We start from the raw sequence: 15,970 nt of genomic DNA on the forward strand, positions 1-15,970 counted from the left end.
AGAGGAATACGGTAGAAGATCAAGAGGTTTTTCTACAAGGTATAACTAGTAAATTTTATTTCCGCATCATGCTAGTTATTTATGGAAATAATACCAAATACAAGAGGCTTACGTTCTAGAATTTCGAATATGTTTTTCGAAGTTGTGTTCTTTGTTTCTTTCTTTTCCTTGTGATTTGATTGTTCTCTTTGGTTAACCTAAAGTTATTTTAGGAAATTAAATATTAGCTTTCTATTAAAGGTTTTGTCTAGTCGGTGGTGGTTGCTCCCATATCCAAGAAGGCCATGTGCCTCGCCACGTCAGTACTGGGAACCTTTTATGGAAATTAATATTTAATGGAATTAATAACTTAAGGAGACTTGGGTCGAACGTGTTAAGTTCCGCAGGAGATCCAAGTCAAAACCTAAAAGAACAAATAGATTAAGTTTTGAATCAAACGTGTTAAGTTCCGCAGGCGATCCAAAATTTAATTTAAAAGAACACATGGTAGCTAGGAAAAGGTTCAGACCTTTGTACAAAATTTTTGTACAGTGGAACCTATAGGTTTTCCGAGTAGCAACCAACAAAGTGATCCGGTGGTAAGAGCCCGGGACCTCCTAACGAGGGGTCAGCGCCACGTGGAGGTCAAAGGGCCAAGTGGTCCGCCGAAGAAGGGTGAGCCGACCGGACTTGGAAGAAAAGGATAAGACCGGTCGGTCGACCAATGGACATTCGGTAGTAAAAGGCGCCCTGACCGGGTCGGGGTTCCGACGCTCTGTCGAAACAGTAGTTAAGAGCCGAGCCGAAGAACCAGGAGAAAATGACACTGCTAACAGTCCCTACATAGCACCTACTGGAAATTTCCCCAGTGCATCAATGTCAACGGCAGGCCGGACGCGAGGTGAGTGCCGTCCGGCCGGACGCGAGGTGAGTGTCGTCCGGCCAGCGCGTAAAAGGAGGAGGGGCCGGCCGGACGGACTCCCTGTCCAGCCGGTCGGACGCCCTGGATTATGAGCAGTAAAGAAGGGGGAACATCTTCTGACAGCCGTCAAGTCGTATCGCTAGGCCATACTCCTAGTCTGACAACGGGGTGTCCTGTTGTCTCATCGAAGGCGCGATGGGACTGTTGTAGTATGGCGTCAGGTAAGCTTTCTGACAGGTGCATATCGAGGTATGGGCTGCGGACACGTATGCGCCTCGGTGGACGTGCATTGGTTCTTTCACCGCTCTATATAAGGAGCCTCTTATTTCGCCGGAGGTACGCATTCTAGGAGGTTCGAAGCCACTTTTTCCACTTGCTTACCTGACTTGAGCGTCGGAGGGTCGCCGCCGGGAACCCCTTCCCGACCCGACTTCTGTGCAGGATCGCCGGAGGTTCGTGCGACCAGACGGAGGCCCACGCCATCGACTAGGAGCGCGCCACGTGCCCAGCGTCCTTTGGTTCAGCGATTCGGATAGGACCAGTATACATCCCAACACAGAAGTCAATTCAATTTGATATCATCGATTACACCATCCCCTATTCCCTGTAACCCAAAAGCTACCTTGTTCGACCCAAATTGGAAAGCGACCATGTCAGACGAATATGATGCTCTTATTAACAATAAGACGTGGGAGTTGGTGCCTCGTCCTTCTAATGTTAATATTATTCGTTTAATGTGGTTTTTTGGATATAAAAAAAATTTGATAGTTATTTTGAAAGGCACAAAGCCCATCTTGTTGGTCATGGCAGGTCTCAATGGATTGGTGTGGATTGTGATGAAATATTTAGCCCCATGATGAAACCAGCTACTATTCAGACTGTTCTCAGTATGTTTTTATCAAAATTTTGGCCCATTTATCAGCTGGATGTTAAAACACACATTCTTGCATGATCAGCTACATGAAATTGTCTACATGCATCAACCACTGAGTTTCAAAGACCTTGTCCATCTAGAGTATGTGTGCCTATTGAAGAAATTTCTATACGGACTCAAATAGACCCCTTGTGCTTGGTATCAATGGTTTGCTGAATTTGTCTTTACTATTAGTTTTTCCCATAGCAAATCTGATCACTCTCTATTTATTTTTCAACAAGCAAATAACAGGGCATACATTCTTTTTTATGCTGATGACATCATTCTCATAATATCATTTGACGCTCTTTGTCAGTCTATTATGCCCTTTCTTACTACTGAATTTACTATAAAGGACTTGGACCCTCTAAGCTATTTCTTAGGCATTATAGTTACACAACATACGGGTGGGTTATTTTTTTGTCAACACAAATATGTTGAGGAGATTATTGAACAAGCTGATATGACCTCTTGTAAACTTGCAACCACACCGATGGATACTAAAGCTAAACTGAGTGTCTCTTCGAGATCTCCCTACGAAGATCCAACATATTATCATAGTTTAGCAAGAGCATTGCAATATCTTATATTTATGAGAACGGATATATCCTATGTTTTGCAACAGGTTTGTTTACACATGCATGACCAAAGGGTGAACATATGAATGCTCTTAAACGAATTCTACGATACATTTAGGGCACTCTTGACTATGGTTTACATCTTTACAAGTCTTCAATTTTTGGTCTTATCTCTTACGCTGATACTGATTGGGGTGGATGCCTCGATACCAGATGCTCTACCTTTGGATACTCTATTTTTATTGGAGACGACTTGATCTCTTGGTCCTCTAAACGTCAACCTACTTTGTCTCGGTCTAGTGCTGAAGCTGAGTATAGAGGGGTAGCTAATGTTGTCTCCGAATCCTGCTAGATTTGAAATCTTCTCTTGGAACTATATTGTCCAGTCCACAATGTCATATTAGTTTATAATGATAATGTTAGTGTGATCTATCTCAGGTAATCTCGTTCAACATCAGCTCACTAAACATATTGAAATGGATATCCACTTCGTATGTAAGAAAGTTTCCTGTGGACAGGTTCATGTTTTTCATGTTTCGTCCCATTATCAGATTGTCAACATCTTCACCAAAGGACTTCCGTGCATACTCTTTGATGACTTTTGAGATAGCCTTAACGTACGACAACCTCCCGCTTCAATTGTGGAGGTGTGTTAGATTATGAAAATAATCTCTATATAATCTTTTATTATTAGAATATAAATAACCATCTTGTTAGGTTATGGAAATAATCTCTTTATAATATTTTATTATGTAAACAACCGCCTTAATTGTAGCCTAATAACACTCATATATTCCTGTATATATTTCACCCAGATGAATAAGAATATACCACAAAATTTCTTATAGATTTGTCTTCGTTCATCCAATAGAACTATATTTTTTCCCTCTAAGATTGTCTTTCTAAAAAATATCCATATGCATAAAATTCTTTGGTAGAACAAATAAAATCAACAAAATTGGAACCTTATCATTTGACCAATAAAGAGGTAAAGGAGGCCCCCCTGCCCCACTAGGTGGGACAGGAGAATATTAAGTTATCATCTAAGTACTCACAGTTTGATCCCCAATTACGATATATTTATAAAGATTTTTCCTCCAAATGATGCGTGTAACCATGGAATACTGGGGCTTTTGGGCCGGTAGCCATGAGTGCTTCTTGGGTCGATGAAAAACTTTCGTGGGATCAGATTGATCACCCCAAGTTTAGTGTTACTAGTTCAATATTTTTTACTTAAGTGTTAAAGGAGTATCACGGGTACCAAGTTGGCCAGAGAGGGATAGATTTACTATAATAGATTATGATCAATTCTCGATGAGTATCCCAAGTTTAGTGTTATTGGTTCAATATTTTTTACTTAGGTGTTAAAGGAATCTGACAAGTACCCAGTTGGTCAGAGAGGGATAGATTTACTATAATAGATCATGATTAATTCTCGATGAGTGGATATTCGCAAGGAAAAACTTTTCTATTTAATGGTCATTATAAATCTTTCTGTAATTTATCTTCCTAGGTATTATCTAAGAATATATTATGAAAAACATTTAGAAGGAGCATAATCACTATTTTCCTTCCTTCTTATAATCTAAGAATGTACTGTGAGAAGTATTTAGGAGCATAATCATCTTTTTCCTAATATAAAGGGTTAAACTAACTGCTAAGTCTGCAATTAAGTCTACTAAAGGACGCAGTAATCACGGCCTTAGATTCCTTTTGTATTTGATAAATTAATATGGGAGTTAGGCAATTAAATGGATCGGATCCATTTGGCGACAGAAAGTGCATCCGAACCGTTATCCAGATCGCGATGCCCTAGATTGAGCAGGCCGCTCCCCTATATATATAATCAGCGGAGGCTCCATCTTCAGCGACTCCTCTATTGCCAGCGCCGTCGTCATCTCTCTGCACTCTGTAAGTCATTTGCACCTCACACTGAATAGAGATCTCCTTGATTTTCCTGCTTTACTGTTTTTTTCAGCCTCGCCTTGTTCTTGTAGAATCGATCTTGAAGTATTGATTTTATGTTTTTTTAAAATTTGTGTGATTAGTAGATCTCGGAGCTAAGGCGGTCACTGATTAGTAAGATTCGATGGCGCTGGTGAGTTCTTAGCTTTGGTCGTGCGTGAGTGATTTGCAAGTTCTTTTTTTCTATTCGTTTCTTGCAATGTTTTGGTAACTTTAATGTGATTTGTGCTCCTGAATCTATTTACCTTTTCCAAGCTAGTTGATACGGTCGTTTCCTGAGTAATTTTGCACCATAGGGATCTGCAACAAAAGAGGGCTGTTGGGGTTAAATCGTTCTGATGGTCTTCTCGTGTACGGAATGCAAATAAGAGAATGGATGTGTACCTTGGACCATGCTAATTTCAAATATGATATTTTTTATGCATTCTAGCGTGTTGGATCCAGATGATTTGACCAAATTTTGATGGCTTTCTTGTGTCTTAAATACAAAAATAAGTGTATGAACATATTTCTAGGACACCATGATTCTAATTGTAGTTCTACTCCTGCACTCTGACATTGTTAGGATGGCTCTTACCCATTGGTGGGAAATTGGTTGGTATCTAAAAGAAAAAAAAGGTGTTCTCTTTAGGAATTTCTGAAATCTTGTGGATCTAGTAGGAAATTCTCACCTTTGGGCGTACCATTTAGGAAATTTGTAAAGGTCTTCACATTTCAAATATTTTTCAATGAATTCTCTCCATGTTGTAGTGTGAACAATGGAGCACTATACTGGCCTCCTAGTTGCTCACAGTTAGTTTCAGTCTGTCACCTACATATTGTATAATACGGATGCTAATGTATGTGTGTATTTTTATTGGGATATCTCATATGTATACTGAGATTTTATGCCTGCTATCCAAAAAGTTTAATTTCTTCCATTTCATAAGTCATAATGGAACAAATTTTCAGTATCTGTGATCATGACAGTTTCACTTTTATTAAAATTCAACTGTTTTTATTTTTTTTATTCAATTTAAGCTAAGTCAATTATATTACCTAAGCCGGAGGTAGGGATGGTTATGCACAAATATGACATGGAAAGGGTAGAATAAGAGTAAAAAGAAGTGCTTGTAAAGACTAATTGGAAACATCAGGTTTGCCTAAAATGTATTGACCTTTACTCATTGTTTCAAGTGTTTAATGCAGTTACGTGTGCCCACATATGCCTCTACAATATTTCACCTTAAGCACACACCATGTACCTGCATATACATGTGGTTTCATGTGCTTCATTCATCAATTGTCTTTGATGTCAAGCCAGTTGTTAGTTTACCGTAAATTTATATGAAATCCTTCATAATAAGACTATATAAGAAGAGAATGAACGTTTTTTCTATGTTAGTGTTAAAACAATAAGAATCAATAAATGAGAAGGGAAGAAATTGTTAGTCCCCCCCAAAAGTTGTTGTCCGGAAGAAAAATCGCTTCATAAAAGTTGATGATGAGTTGTCTCAAATTCTCACTACAATCGTACATCCTGAACCTTCTTCCTTTTTCCTTGACACCATTATCTGATATTGGTTACTCAGGTTTTACATTCTACAAGTAACAAGAATGCATTCAAGACACTTATTGCTGCTGAGTACACTGGAGTCCAAGTTGAGTTGGCTAAGAATTTTGAAATGGGTGTAACTAATAAAAGTCCTGAATTTCTTAAGTTGAACCCCATAGGGAAGGTAAGCACTTTTTTTGTCCAAATATTACCATGTTTACTAGATGTTTGATCCTTACTTTAAATTCTGGTTATGCGTGAGCTCAGGTGCCTGTGTTGGAGACACCTGATGGTTCCATTTTTGAGAGCAATGCTATAGCTCGATATGGTATGAGTGAATCTCCGTCCATTGTTTTGTAGTCTTGGTTCTTGCAATATTTGATATGTTCTTTTGGTCCACTATCATAATACCATAAGTTACTGGAATTCTGAGCCTGACTCGTTAGGTTTAATTTTACTTATGCCTATCAAAAGATGAAAATTGTATTGACTGTTGTCAGATATCCATAGTTACAATTTTCAGTATAAGGTGGTATATTTTCTAATATGGAGGCCACCCTCAGTTCAAACTGAACTAGATAAAAAGTTATTATTGCTCTTCTTTAAATAAACCAAACTAAACCAAAAAGAAGCAATGAGTTTCCAAAGGAATTATGTTGTGTTTATTATCCTTAATGTTTCAGATACTTGTAGAGGCTGAACTGAATTCCTTTAGAACTGATTTGTTTGGTTCAAATGAATACTTATAATTTTTATTTTTTTAATTAGTATTAGTTTTAAATGTGATGATGATAACTACATGATGACAGCTAGTCTGGAGTAAAATCACTCTGAGGTAGTCATTTGGTTATTAATCAAGGATATCCTCTGAAATTTTTAAGAAATGCGAGATCATATATTGTTTCATATGCACTTGTCCTTAAATTTAAAATTTTATATGGGATTGTGTAATCTGAACCAGAGTTAGTTGTTTCTTAAATGAATTGTGAGTCAAATTGCACAATGCAAAACCCAATTTTGTAGTTCAATATTGCCATCTTTAATGTTATCAGCTCATCATCTTCTCTCTTTATGAATATTTATGTTATTTCTCTTGTAACATGAGGCTTTCTCCATTTTTGGTGTAAATAACAATTTATTGTTCTTGGACCTTGTGGGCAAGAGGTGTATGCTTGAAGAGAGAACTCTACAAAAATTGTATAACAGATGCCTTTTTACCACAAACCATTAGTCTAACAATTTGGAGTCTTATGCATGGCTATTTCACTATTATCACACCACCTTTATTTAACTTTGAATTATGTTAAAATGAACTTTTTTGTCTCCCTCTATCACTCATTTTGTTACTTTCAACATGTGTATGAACCTTAGGCTTTGTTTACTTGGGAGGAGGGAAATAAAAACTGTGGAAAGATTTCCATGGTGGAAAACTTTCCCTTATTTACTAATGGATTATTTTCTTTTCTTTTGTTTACCTAATGGGTAGATGGATTTAGAAATCTATCCTTTTTGTTTACTTAATAGACAGACGGATTTATAATCCATCCATGAATCAATTTTTGATCATTTTTTCTTCCACTCAAATTGGGTGGAAAATAATTTTCTTCCTTTGACTTTGCCTTCAAAACCAAATTTCTACACTCCCCACCACAAACCCTTGCAACCACCATCGTCTAGTTCCCGTTCCTCTCTCTCTCTCCATCCTAGGCCTTAATCCCACATTGCCGGCGAGAGAAGGAAGTGGAGGCACCCCTACGACACGTGGAACAAACCGTAGAAATAACGCAGTGCATGGTGGGATCACCATGTACCAAGGTGATAGTGTCGGTTGGTGTCCTCCAGATGGAGGAGAGTCTTGCCTAATGGAAGTCTCAACAAGGAGCAAGAGGAGGTGTTCACAGGTCCCTCGAGGGCGAACGCGAGATCTCTCACGATCTGCAGCGACTCCGTTGCAATCCTATCGTACTATTCCCCAAGCCTCCTCACCCTCATCCTCTTCTTCCCGGCAGGTCCGGTAGAGGACTGAACACCTCTCCCGGCATTGCTATCCTTCTAAGGCTTCTCTACCGCCACCTCTCCCTCATTTCTCTCCGATGGGTTAGAGTCGAGGCGTGAAAGATCTTGCCTGCAGTGGCTTTGGGCTTCAAGATCTTTGACTTTGTTGGCATGATGGGAGGAGAAGAGACAGTCCGCCACGAGATCTTCTCTTGCTTAGCGAGGAGCTTCTTGATGGAGCCCTTAATGCAGCCCTGGAGGCGATGGCGACTGAAGCTCAGGCCGCCCATGGACCAGTGCGCCTCGTTGGTCCACGAGAGGAGGGGTCCAAGACGGGTGTTGGTGGATCGACCCACTCATCATCTGTGAAGAAGTGGAGGTTATCGCGGTTGGAGGTAACGTGATTTTCTTCTTCTTTTTTTTTTCCCTTTTCCATCTTTCTCTTCCTTTCGCAGATATTTTTCTTTTCTCTCTCCAAATTCATTTCTTTTCTCTTTCCTTTCTCTTACCCTTCCCTATGGTTTTTTTTCCATCATCAATTCTTGTCCTTTTCCTTTCCATCTTTGGAAAAACATAGCCTTAATTTGTTTCCTCATTTTATCTATTGCAATACACCTGATTGCTCTCTGACACCGGTAGTTTTATTTTTTTCTATCAACCCCACCAATCTCATAACATTGGTATGTCATTTATATTTAAAAATGCAAGTGGTGAAAATTTTACATTGTAGTACATCGTATTTCTTTTATATTTAAAAATGACAGTAAATGTAAGAAAACTCCCTGTAAAATTAACTGATTGGTGAAAGTCTTAGCATCACCTGGAAGTGGAAGCCAACTTGATCATCATCTTTGAACTGTGTTTATCCTATCTATTTTGCCCGTTACATGGCTCTTATTTACAGACGCAAGCTTGTGCATACTTAAATTTTAAATATAGTTTTTTTACTCCCATAAATGATAAATTTGCAAAAGGATTTTTGAGATGTGTGTACTTATTGCATTTTCCCCTCCTTCAGTTACTCGTTTGAAGGAGAACAATCCTCTTTTGGGCTCTTCTCTCATTGAATATGTAAGTTTTCTGTCTCAATGTCTCAATTTGTTGTGCAGTTGAACCAATTGTTTTTCTTGGTTTGTATTTGGTAGGGTCACATTGAACAGTGGATTGATTTTGCAACATTGGAAATTGACACGAATGTTTTAAGATGGTATGTTCCACGAGCTGGATGGGTGCCTTACCTTGCACCTGTAAGTATTATATTTCCATCACCTGCCCACATCATATTGAAAGCTTGGTTGGACTCATTTATTTACATGAATTGTGTGCTTTTGTAGGCTGAGGAACTAGCGATAACTAGTTTGAAGAGGGCTGTCGGGGTATTGAATACCCACCTTGCCTCAAACACATACCTTGTTGGGCATTCAGTTACATTAGCTGATATTATTATGACATGCAACTTATATTTGGGATTTTCAATAATATTGATTAAGAGTTTTACATCAGAGTTCCCTCATGTGGAAAGGTACTTCTGGACTTTAGTTAATCAGCCTGAGTTTCGTAAGGTGTTAGGCGAGGTCAAGCAGACAGAATCTGTTCCACCAATTTCCTCCCAAAAGAAACCTGCTCAACCTAAAGAACCAGCTAAACCTAAGGAAGTTAAAAAAGAACAAAAGAAGGAACCTGCAAAACCAAAAGTACCGGAAGTGGAAGAAGAGGAAGAAGCACCCAAACCGAAGCCAAAAAATCCTCTAGACCTACTTCCTCCTAGCAAAATGATATTGGATGAGTGGAAGAGGCTCTATTCCAATACAAAAACCAATTTCCGTGAGATTGCTATCAAAGGTATTGTTCCACCTATTTGCTACAAAATAAGTATTTTGCTTGATATTCTTTGCTTTTATTAATTTTTTTGTTATCTATTGCTACTTTACCAAATAATCTACAGGTTGCCTTAATTTGTGATTTAGTGGATATTAACTGAAGGATATTACTTTCTACTCTCTGTATCAGACATTCTCAAATGTTATTTTCTTTGCGCTTGGATGATACATAATGTGTTCAACAAATATTAGATGTGTGTGCTGTAAATTTGGTACTTGGGTATTGGCTCCATTAATTAATGTGCCCTTATTGTATATGTTGAGCCTCTTCTATTTCTTGCACTATGATTGTTTACTTTATTTATTCATCATCCTGTGAATCATGGTTTCAGGTTTCTGGGACATGTACGATCCTGAGGGTTACTCCCTATGGTTCTGTGACTACAAATACAATGATGAGAACACTGTTTCATTTGTCACCTTGAACAAGGTGGGTGGCTTTTTGCAACGCATGGACCTGACTCGGAAATATGCATTTGGAAAAATGCTCGTTATTGGTTCCGAGCCCCCATTCAAGGTAAAGGGGCTGTGGCTTTTCCGGGGGCAAGAGATTCCAAAGTTTGTGCTCGATGAGGTGTACGACATGGAGCTTTATGACTGGGTGAAGGTTGATATCTCTGATGAAGCACAGAAGGAGAGAGTGAATGCCATGATTGAGGATCAGGAGCCTTTTGAGGGCGAAGCTTTACTGGATGCCAAATGTTTCAAATAGATTCCATATGTTTAGCGTTGATGGTGTTATTTCTAGTATTTAAGTTATAAGGAGTGCCAACTAGATGAAATTTTGTGGAACGGTAATTTTAGTGTTTCTAAGCCTCTGAAAAACCTTGGTATTCTGGTGGTGTTTTAAAATTTTATGAAATGTTCAATTTGTGCTTGTGCCTATTTTCCCCCCGAGTTCATTAGTAAAGAAAGCTTGGTGCAAAGAATAATTAGATGATAGTGAAATCTCAATTGATAAACTTGTTGATTGCTAAAAAAAAAGTTTTAAGATTAATTTCACACTGCTAGTTTATATCACAAGAGATTTAAAGCCTGAAGCTTCCCAGAAATATCCAAGTTAAGTTTCTGAAAGTTCATGTGTATAGTTGGAATAGATTAATATCATAAAGAAGGATATAGAAATTAAATACCTGAGAATTGTGAAGAAGAATGAACCAAAAAATGGTGGATTATTTTACTGAGATTTTGAACTTTGATTCCCTTGGAACAAATTAAGCTAAAGTTATTCCATATTGCTCGCACCAAGAACTTTATCTTCCACCTCTTTTCTTTGCAGTTGATGACTTTAGAGATTCCTCCGCTATAAGAAAAAAAAAATAGATCCGTTATTTTAACGGCTTTCTTTGTATCAATTTCATGAATATAGAGGGAGGTTTATACAGGTACACATACCATAGATGTATGATGTGATAAATCTCAGATCGTCATTGAATCGAGCCGAATATATAGAAAAATGTAAGGCTCGAATTCGACTCGAAATAGGTATATTCGAATTCGAGCTCGATTCGAAGTTCGAAAAATTTAAAATGTCTAGTTCGAGTTCGGTTTGAATTAGGGCTAAGTTCGAGTTCGGCTCGAAATATTCGAACATATTCGCGAACTATTCAAATTATTGCTCGAAAATAGGTTCGAAAGACTCAAAATTTATTTATTTAATATATATTTAACTTATATTAATAAATATTAAGGCTCGCGAACGGCTCGAATAATATAATTTGGACTCGAGTTCGGCTCGAAAAAAAGTTTGAACATGTTCGAGTTCGGCTCGAATTCGATAAATTCGAATACGAATCGAATATTTTTCGAGCCGGCTCGAAAAGCTCGCGAGCCGGTTCGATTCGTTTGCAGCCCTAATTACGCCAGAGATGTCATACTCCCACCGTCTGTGCTACGTCCTGGGAACGATTCCTCCACTATAAAGCATTGGAAGAAAATTACACGAGGAAGATAATTGAGGAGTATTTGGTTTCAATAAAGTAGATAATACATGACTTTTTTGTCATGGGAATCAAGTTCATGAACAAAAGCTGCTCCAAGAAGCATCTATAAAAGTTCATAGTGGCAAAGGAATGTTAAAATAAGAAGCCAAATGGGTTCAGCACCATCTCAAGAACCCAAGAACAATGAGTATGGCCAGAACACAACCGAGGTGCCGATCGATCGAGTGCAGCGATTGGAACCCATAACAAGGTCAGATCCTAACAAGAGCAAAGCCAGCGTTTGGAAGGTTAGCCGTTAGGTCTCCTTGAACAATACATATCCTCTCTAAATCATGTTTAAAGTATATATTATCGAGGCAAAATAATGTTTTCTTTTGCTTGACTTGTGATGTAGAGGCATTGGCTGGATGATGAAAGCAAAATCCATTGCTTTGCTTTGTTTGCGAGAGACTTATCAATAACTTGGGGTGATGATCAAAGATATTGGCAATGGACTGTTTGTAAAGGAGAAGAGTATAATGTTTTCCTCCTAAAATACTTTTTTCCCCTTGTATTCTTCTCCAAAATTCGATCGTCAAACTAGTTAATCATCCTTCTCTCATCGTAAATACGCCTACTGACAGGGATTCAGAGTTTGAAACAGCAGTGCTTAAAGCAGTTTGTTGGTTGGACATCTTTGGAAAATTCGATACGTCCAATCTCACACCCAAAGTTAAGTACGAGGTTGTCTTTGTAGTCATGATGAGCAAAAATAGTTATGGATGGGAAGTACCTGTTACTTTGAGGGTCAAATTTCCTGATGAAAGAGCTGAGGAGCACAGTGAGAGACTAGAAGACAAACCGAAAGGGCAGTGGATTGAGCTCAAAGTGTGTGAATTCGTGACGCCCCCAAAACCCAATGGAGATGTTGAGGTATCATTGTTTAGGCGTGGTGGAGCCTGGAAGTGCGGGCTTATGGTTAAAGGTGCAGTCATACGCCCTAAAAAGTGATCAAGCCATGCCGATGATGATAATCATCAAGAGTTCATCTATTTGAAGACAGCTACATTAGGATTGTGTTTGGCAAGGCATGTCGTTGTGAACTACTGTCATCCAGTGATGGTAAACAGTAGTGATCCCATGCTAGCTGCAATAGTACTTATTAATATAATTTTGAAGGTTGAGTAATTCATCCGTGCGGCCCAAAATTTGTTTCATTATGAATTCAATCAAACTAATTATTATTAATGTTTAAGATTTGGATTCCCCTCTGTTTGGAGCAACATTTTTATATCGAGTCATAGCACACGATGATTGAAGGATTCGTATATATCTGACGAAGAAGCTGTTTGTGGGCAACTTACCCTTCGTGTTGCAAGAGCAATCAACGAAAATTCATGTGGTCGAAACCGCTTCGAGATCAAATTCAAATGATAAAAACATTAAGATCAAAATAAATTGAACGGTGATGATACAATGTGTTGTGAATGAACTAGAGATAATAAAATATCAATGATCAAGAAGATGTGACAGTCAAAGTTAGGATAATATGATGATTAAAGTCCTAGTGAGGTGACAATCAAACTCAGTCTATGTAGTTGGACAAGCCATCCTTGTCCGGGCTCATCTCCTCATTCCTCAGTGCTCTGCTTCAATATCAAAAACACCCAGCATATAGCCGGTCAACACTATAGCCGAGCAAACTTAAATGACTCAACTCTCCATTCTACAAGCACAAGTCCGTCAATATATAGTCGGTCGACCTAAGCGCTGGTTGGACTAGAGAGACCTAACGTTCCATTGAATACCAAAACACAGAATAAACTCGGTCGGACAAAGGTCTAGTCGAATGTATTGGGCCTAGCCCTCATCCTTCAGAGGTATTCTCTCAACACACAGCAAAAGTTGTCTCCCAGTATATAGAGTAAGTCGATCCAAGAGCAGGTTGGACTTACAAGACATAGTTCACTATTTCTCAGTGTCATGACACTTAGTATATGGTTGCTTGACCTAAAGGGTCAAACATATCTATGGGACTAAGCTCCCCATTTCTCATGTGTCAGTCCCACATCATATAGTCGATCGGATCATATAAGTTCGGTCGTATTACTTCCAACTGAGGACAACATTATCAGAGAATTGTAACAATTTAATAGAAAAAATAACTACTTGTCAGGGAATATTCTGTTATATATGCAATGGAACCTTCATATGATCATGGCTATACATTTTCACGCATCTGATAGCAAACATTTTCGGCCATCTCATTTATTGAAAAGATTAGAAAATGTTGTTCATATACAAGTAACAAAAGATTCCTTGGAGGATGACTGCATAATCCTCTAGATCGTACATCTTCCATTACCCGACATATTCTGACATCATATATTCCTTGTCACCTTATTATTGCGAAGGTTATGAGAGGCAGCATAAAAAAGGGGATTCTCTCCGTTGGCTAGGGGCGTTTTTAACATTTTAACATGGTAACACTTTACACTACTTGTGTGCATCTACTATTCATCATTTTCTCTACTTTTTGCTCAACCATCATACTGATTTGAGGGTTGAAGTGTCTGCATCAGGGACCTCCTCCCTGATTCTCGCTCTAACGTTTTGTTTGCTCTCTATGGTGTGTATAGAAGGGAGTGTCAGGCATCACCTCTTCCTCATCTTGAAGTCTTCTCCTAGTCAACGACAGAGCCACCTGCTCAGCACGCCATGTCTATTGCCTTCAGTCAGGATCAGATAAAAATAATATATGGAAGAGAAGCTTTCTGTTACTTTGAAAATTTTATAGTCAAATTTGAGATCCAATGTCATCAATCAAACATATTTTGCTCACCATAAGACGAATAATGCGAATCGGGTTTTGGGTTTTCCAACACCCCATAGAAGTTGCGGTGGCGGCGCTACATATGTGGTGCATCCCTCAGCCAGTAGGGAACTAGGTCGGACCCATGGCGAGATCTTGGAATAAGAAAGGACGTCACCCTCAAATGAGAACGGTTGATACCTCCTCCATCCCTTTCCTATGTTGGTCCACTTGTAGAGTTATAAATTTAAACATGACATTAATATTTTTCAAATCATTTTTTTTATTTTACAAATAAAAAAATATTAATATCATTATATTTATATATTAATTAATTAAAAACACATTAATCTTATTAAATTGATTTAATTTTTTTTACCCTAAACCTAAACTATCTCTCTCTTAAGTAAAGAACTTTGTTTAAAAGCAAGTGTTTTTTTTTTCTGTTTGGTGAAAAAGAAGCAAGGCTGTGACGCGGCCATTTGCGTTGCCTGGTGAGCACATGGCATCCTCCCGAGCAGTTGCTACCCCACCAAGCAACGACTATGATGTAGTCCTGCCCCAGCAGATAGGCCCACCCACAGGCCGGGTCCTAACCGAACACAGCCCGGGCCTATAATCGGGCTATGGGTCTAGGCTAGTTACAAAATAATTGTAAACGCCAGTTAAATGTGGCCGATGTCATCTTCCACAGCCTCCACCAGTCCACCACCCTTTTTCTTCCTCGTCGCTTCCCTCTCCTCTTCCTCTCCCAGTGCAACTGCATTGGCACCCTCCAGTCCTCCCTCTCACGACGACGCCACACTAGCGCCCTCTGATCCGACTCTAACCAAAATCGTAATCCTTCGCCTATGGGCCACGGCCACGGGCCACCTACAGCGGGCAGTGACCTTGCGCGACGAGTCCGCCACCCGTAGCAGAGGAAGTGGTGAAGGCTTCCTCCCCGATGAGGCGAGTAGTGGAGGAGGCTTCCTCCTAGGGAGGACTCCATGCCATTGAGAGAGGATGGAAGGGGTGGAGAGGGTGTTGATCAAATCTCGCATCCATTGCGATTGAGGTCAGATGTGAGGGAAAGGGAGGAGAATCAAGTGGCCAGAGAAAGAGACGACAAAGCGGGGGCTTCGCTTCCTTTAACAGCGGGAGGACCTCCATCGGCAGGTTTCGTTACTGCATGGTCTACATCCTATAAATCAAAAACATAATGAATACATCCATTATATCAATTCATTGAATTCGTCCATAATGATAAATTCATTTGTTATAATATCTAAATTCATCGAATAAAAAAATAAAAGCAGCCAGGCCCTCTCAGATCACTCTCTGTTTTGGGTGGCAATCCCACGAGAGCAGAAGATCCGATACCCCGATTATTCTGCCAGATTGTTTCTGATTTTTTTTAATCCCATGAAAGAGATATTGTAATGGTAAACGTTAATGGATGGCACAATCAACCTTTCCATATGCGTACGG

The 15,970-nt window shown here is 39.1% G+C and overlaps 2 protein-coding genes across 3 annotated transcripts; both read left to right on the forward strand.

Moving 5' to 3' along the window:
* The first annotated feature begins 4,202 nt into the window (after positions 1-4,202).
* Positions 4,203-10,651, forward strand: LOC122033460 (elongation factor 1-gamma-like). 2 transcript variants are annotated; one of them, XM_042592482.1, is made up of 8 exons: positions 4,203-4,303; positions 4,441-4,490; positions 5,929-6,075; positions 6,159-6,219; positions 8,905-8,957; positions 9,032-9,133; positions 9,221-9,728; positions 10,099-10,651. In XM_042592482.1, the coding sequence occupies exons 2-8, from the start codon at positions 4,482-4,484 to the stop codon at positions 10,476-10,478; spliced, it is 1,260 nt and encodes a 419-aa protein (XP_042448416.1). In that variant the 5' UTR covers positions 4,203-4,303; positions 4,441-4,481; the 3' UTR covers positions 10,479-10,651. The 2 variants fall into 2 exon arrangements, with proteins under 2 accessions (XP_042448416.1, XP_042448418.1); XM_042592484.1 differs by having other exon boundaries at positions 4,222-4,303; positions 4,444-4,490.
* A 1,169-nt stretch (positions 10,652-11,820) lies between these two features.
* LOC122034670 (uncharacterized protein PHLOEM PROTEIN 2-LIKE A4-like) lies at positions 11,821-12,943 on the forward strand. The gene is made up of 3 exons (XM_042593990.1): positions 11,821-11,996; positions 12,104-12,222; positions 12,333-12,943. Exons 1-3 carry the CDS (start codon positions 11,859-11,861, stop codon positions 12,697-12,699), a joined length of 624 nt encoding a protein of 207 aa, XP_042449924.1. The 5' UTR covers positions 11,821-11,858; the 3' UTR covers positions 12,700-12,943.
* The last annotated feature ends 3,027 nt before the right edge of the window (positions 12,944-15,970 follow it).

The sequence above is a fragment of the Zingiber officinale genome, chromosome 11B, assembly GCF_018446385.1.
Source record: "Zingiber officinale cultivar Zhangliang chromosome 11B, Zo_v1.1, whole genome shotgun sequence".
In the NCBI taxonomy this organism is placed as follows: domain Eukaryota; kingdom Viridiplantae; phylum Streptophyta; class Magnoliopsida; order Zingiberales; family Zingiberaceae; genus Zingiber; species Zingiber officinale.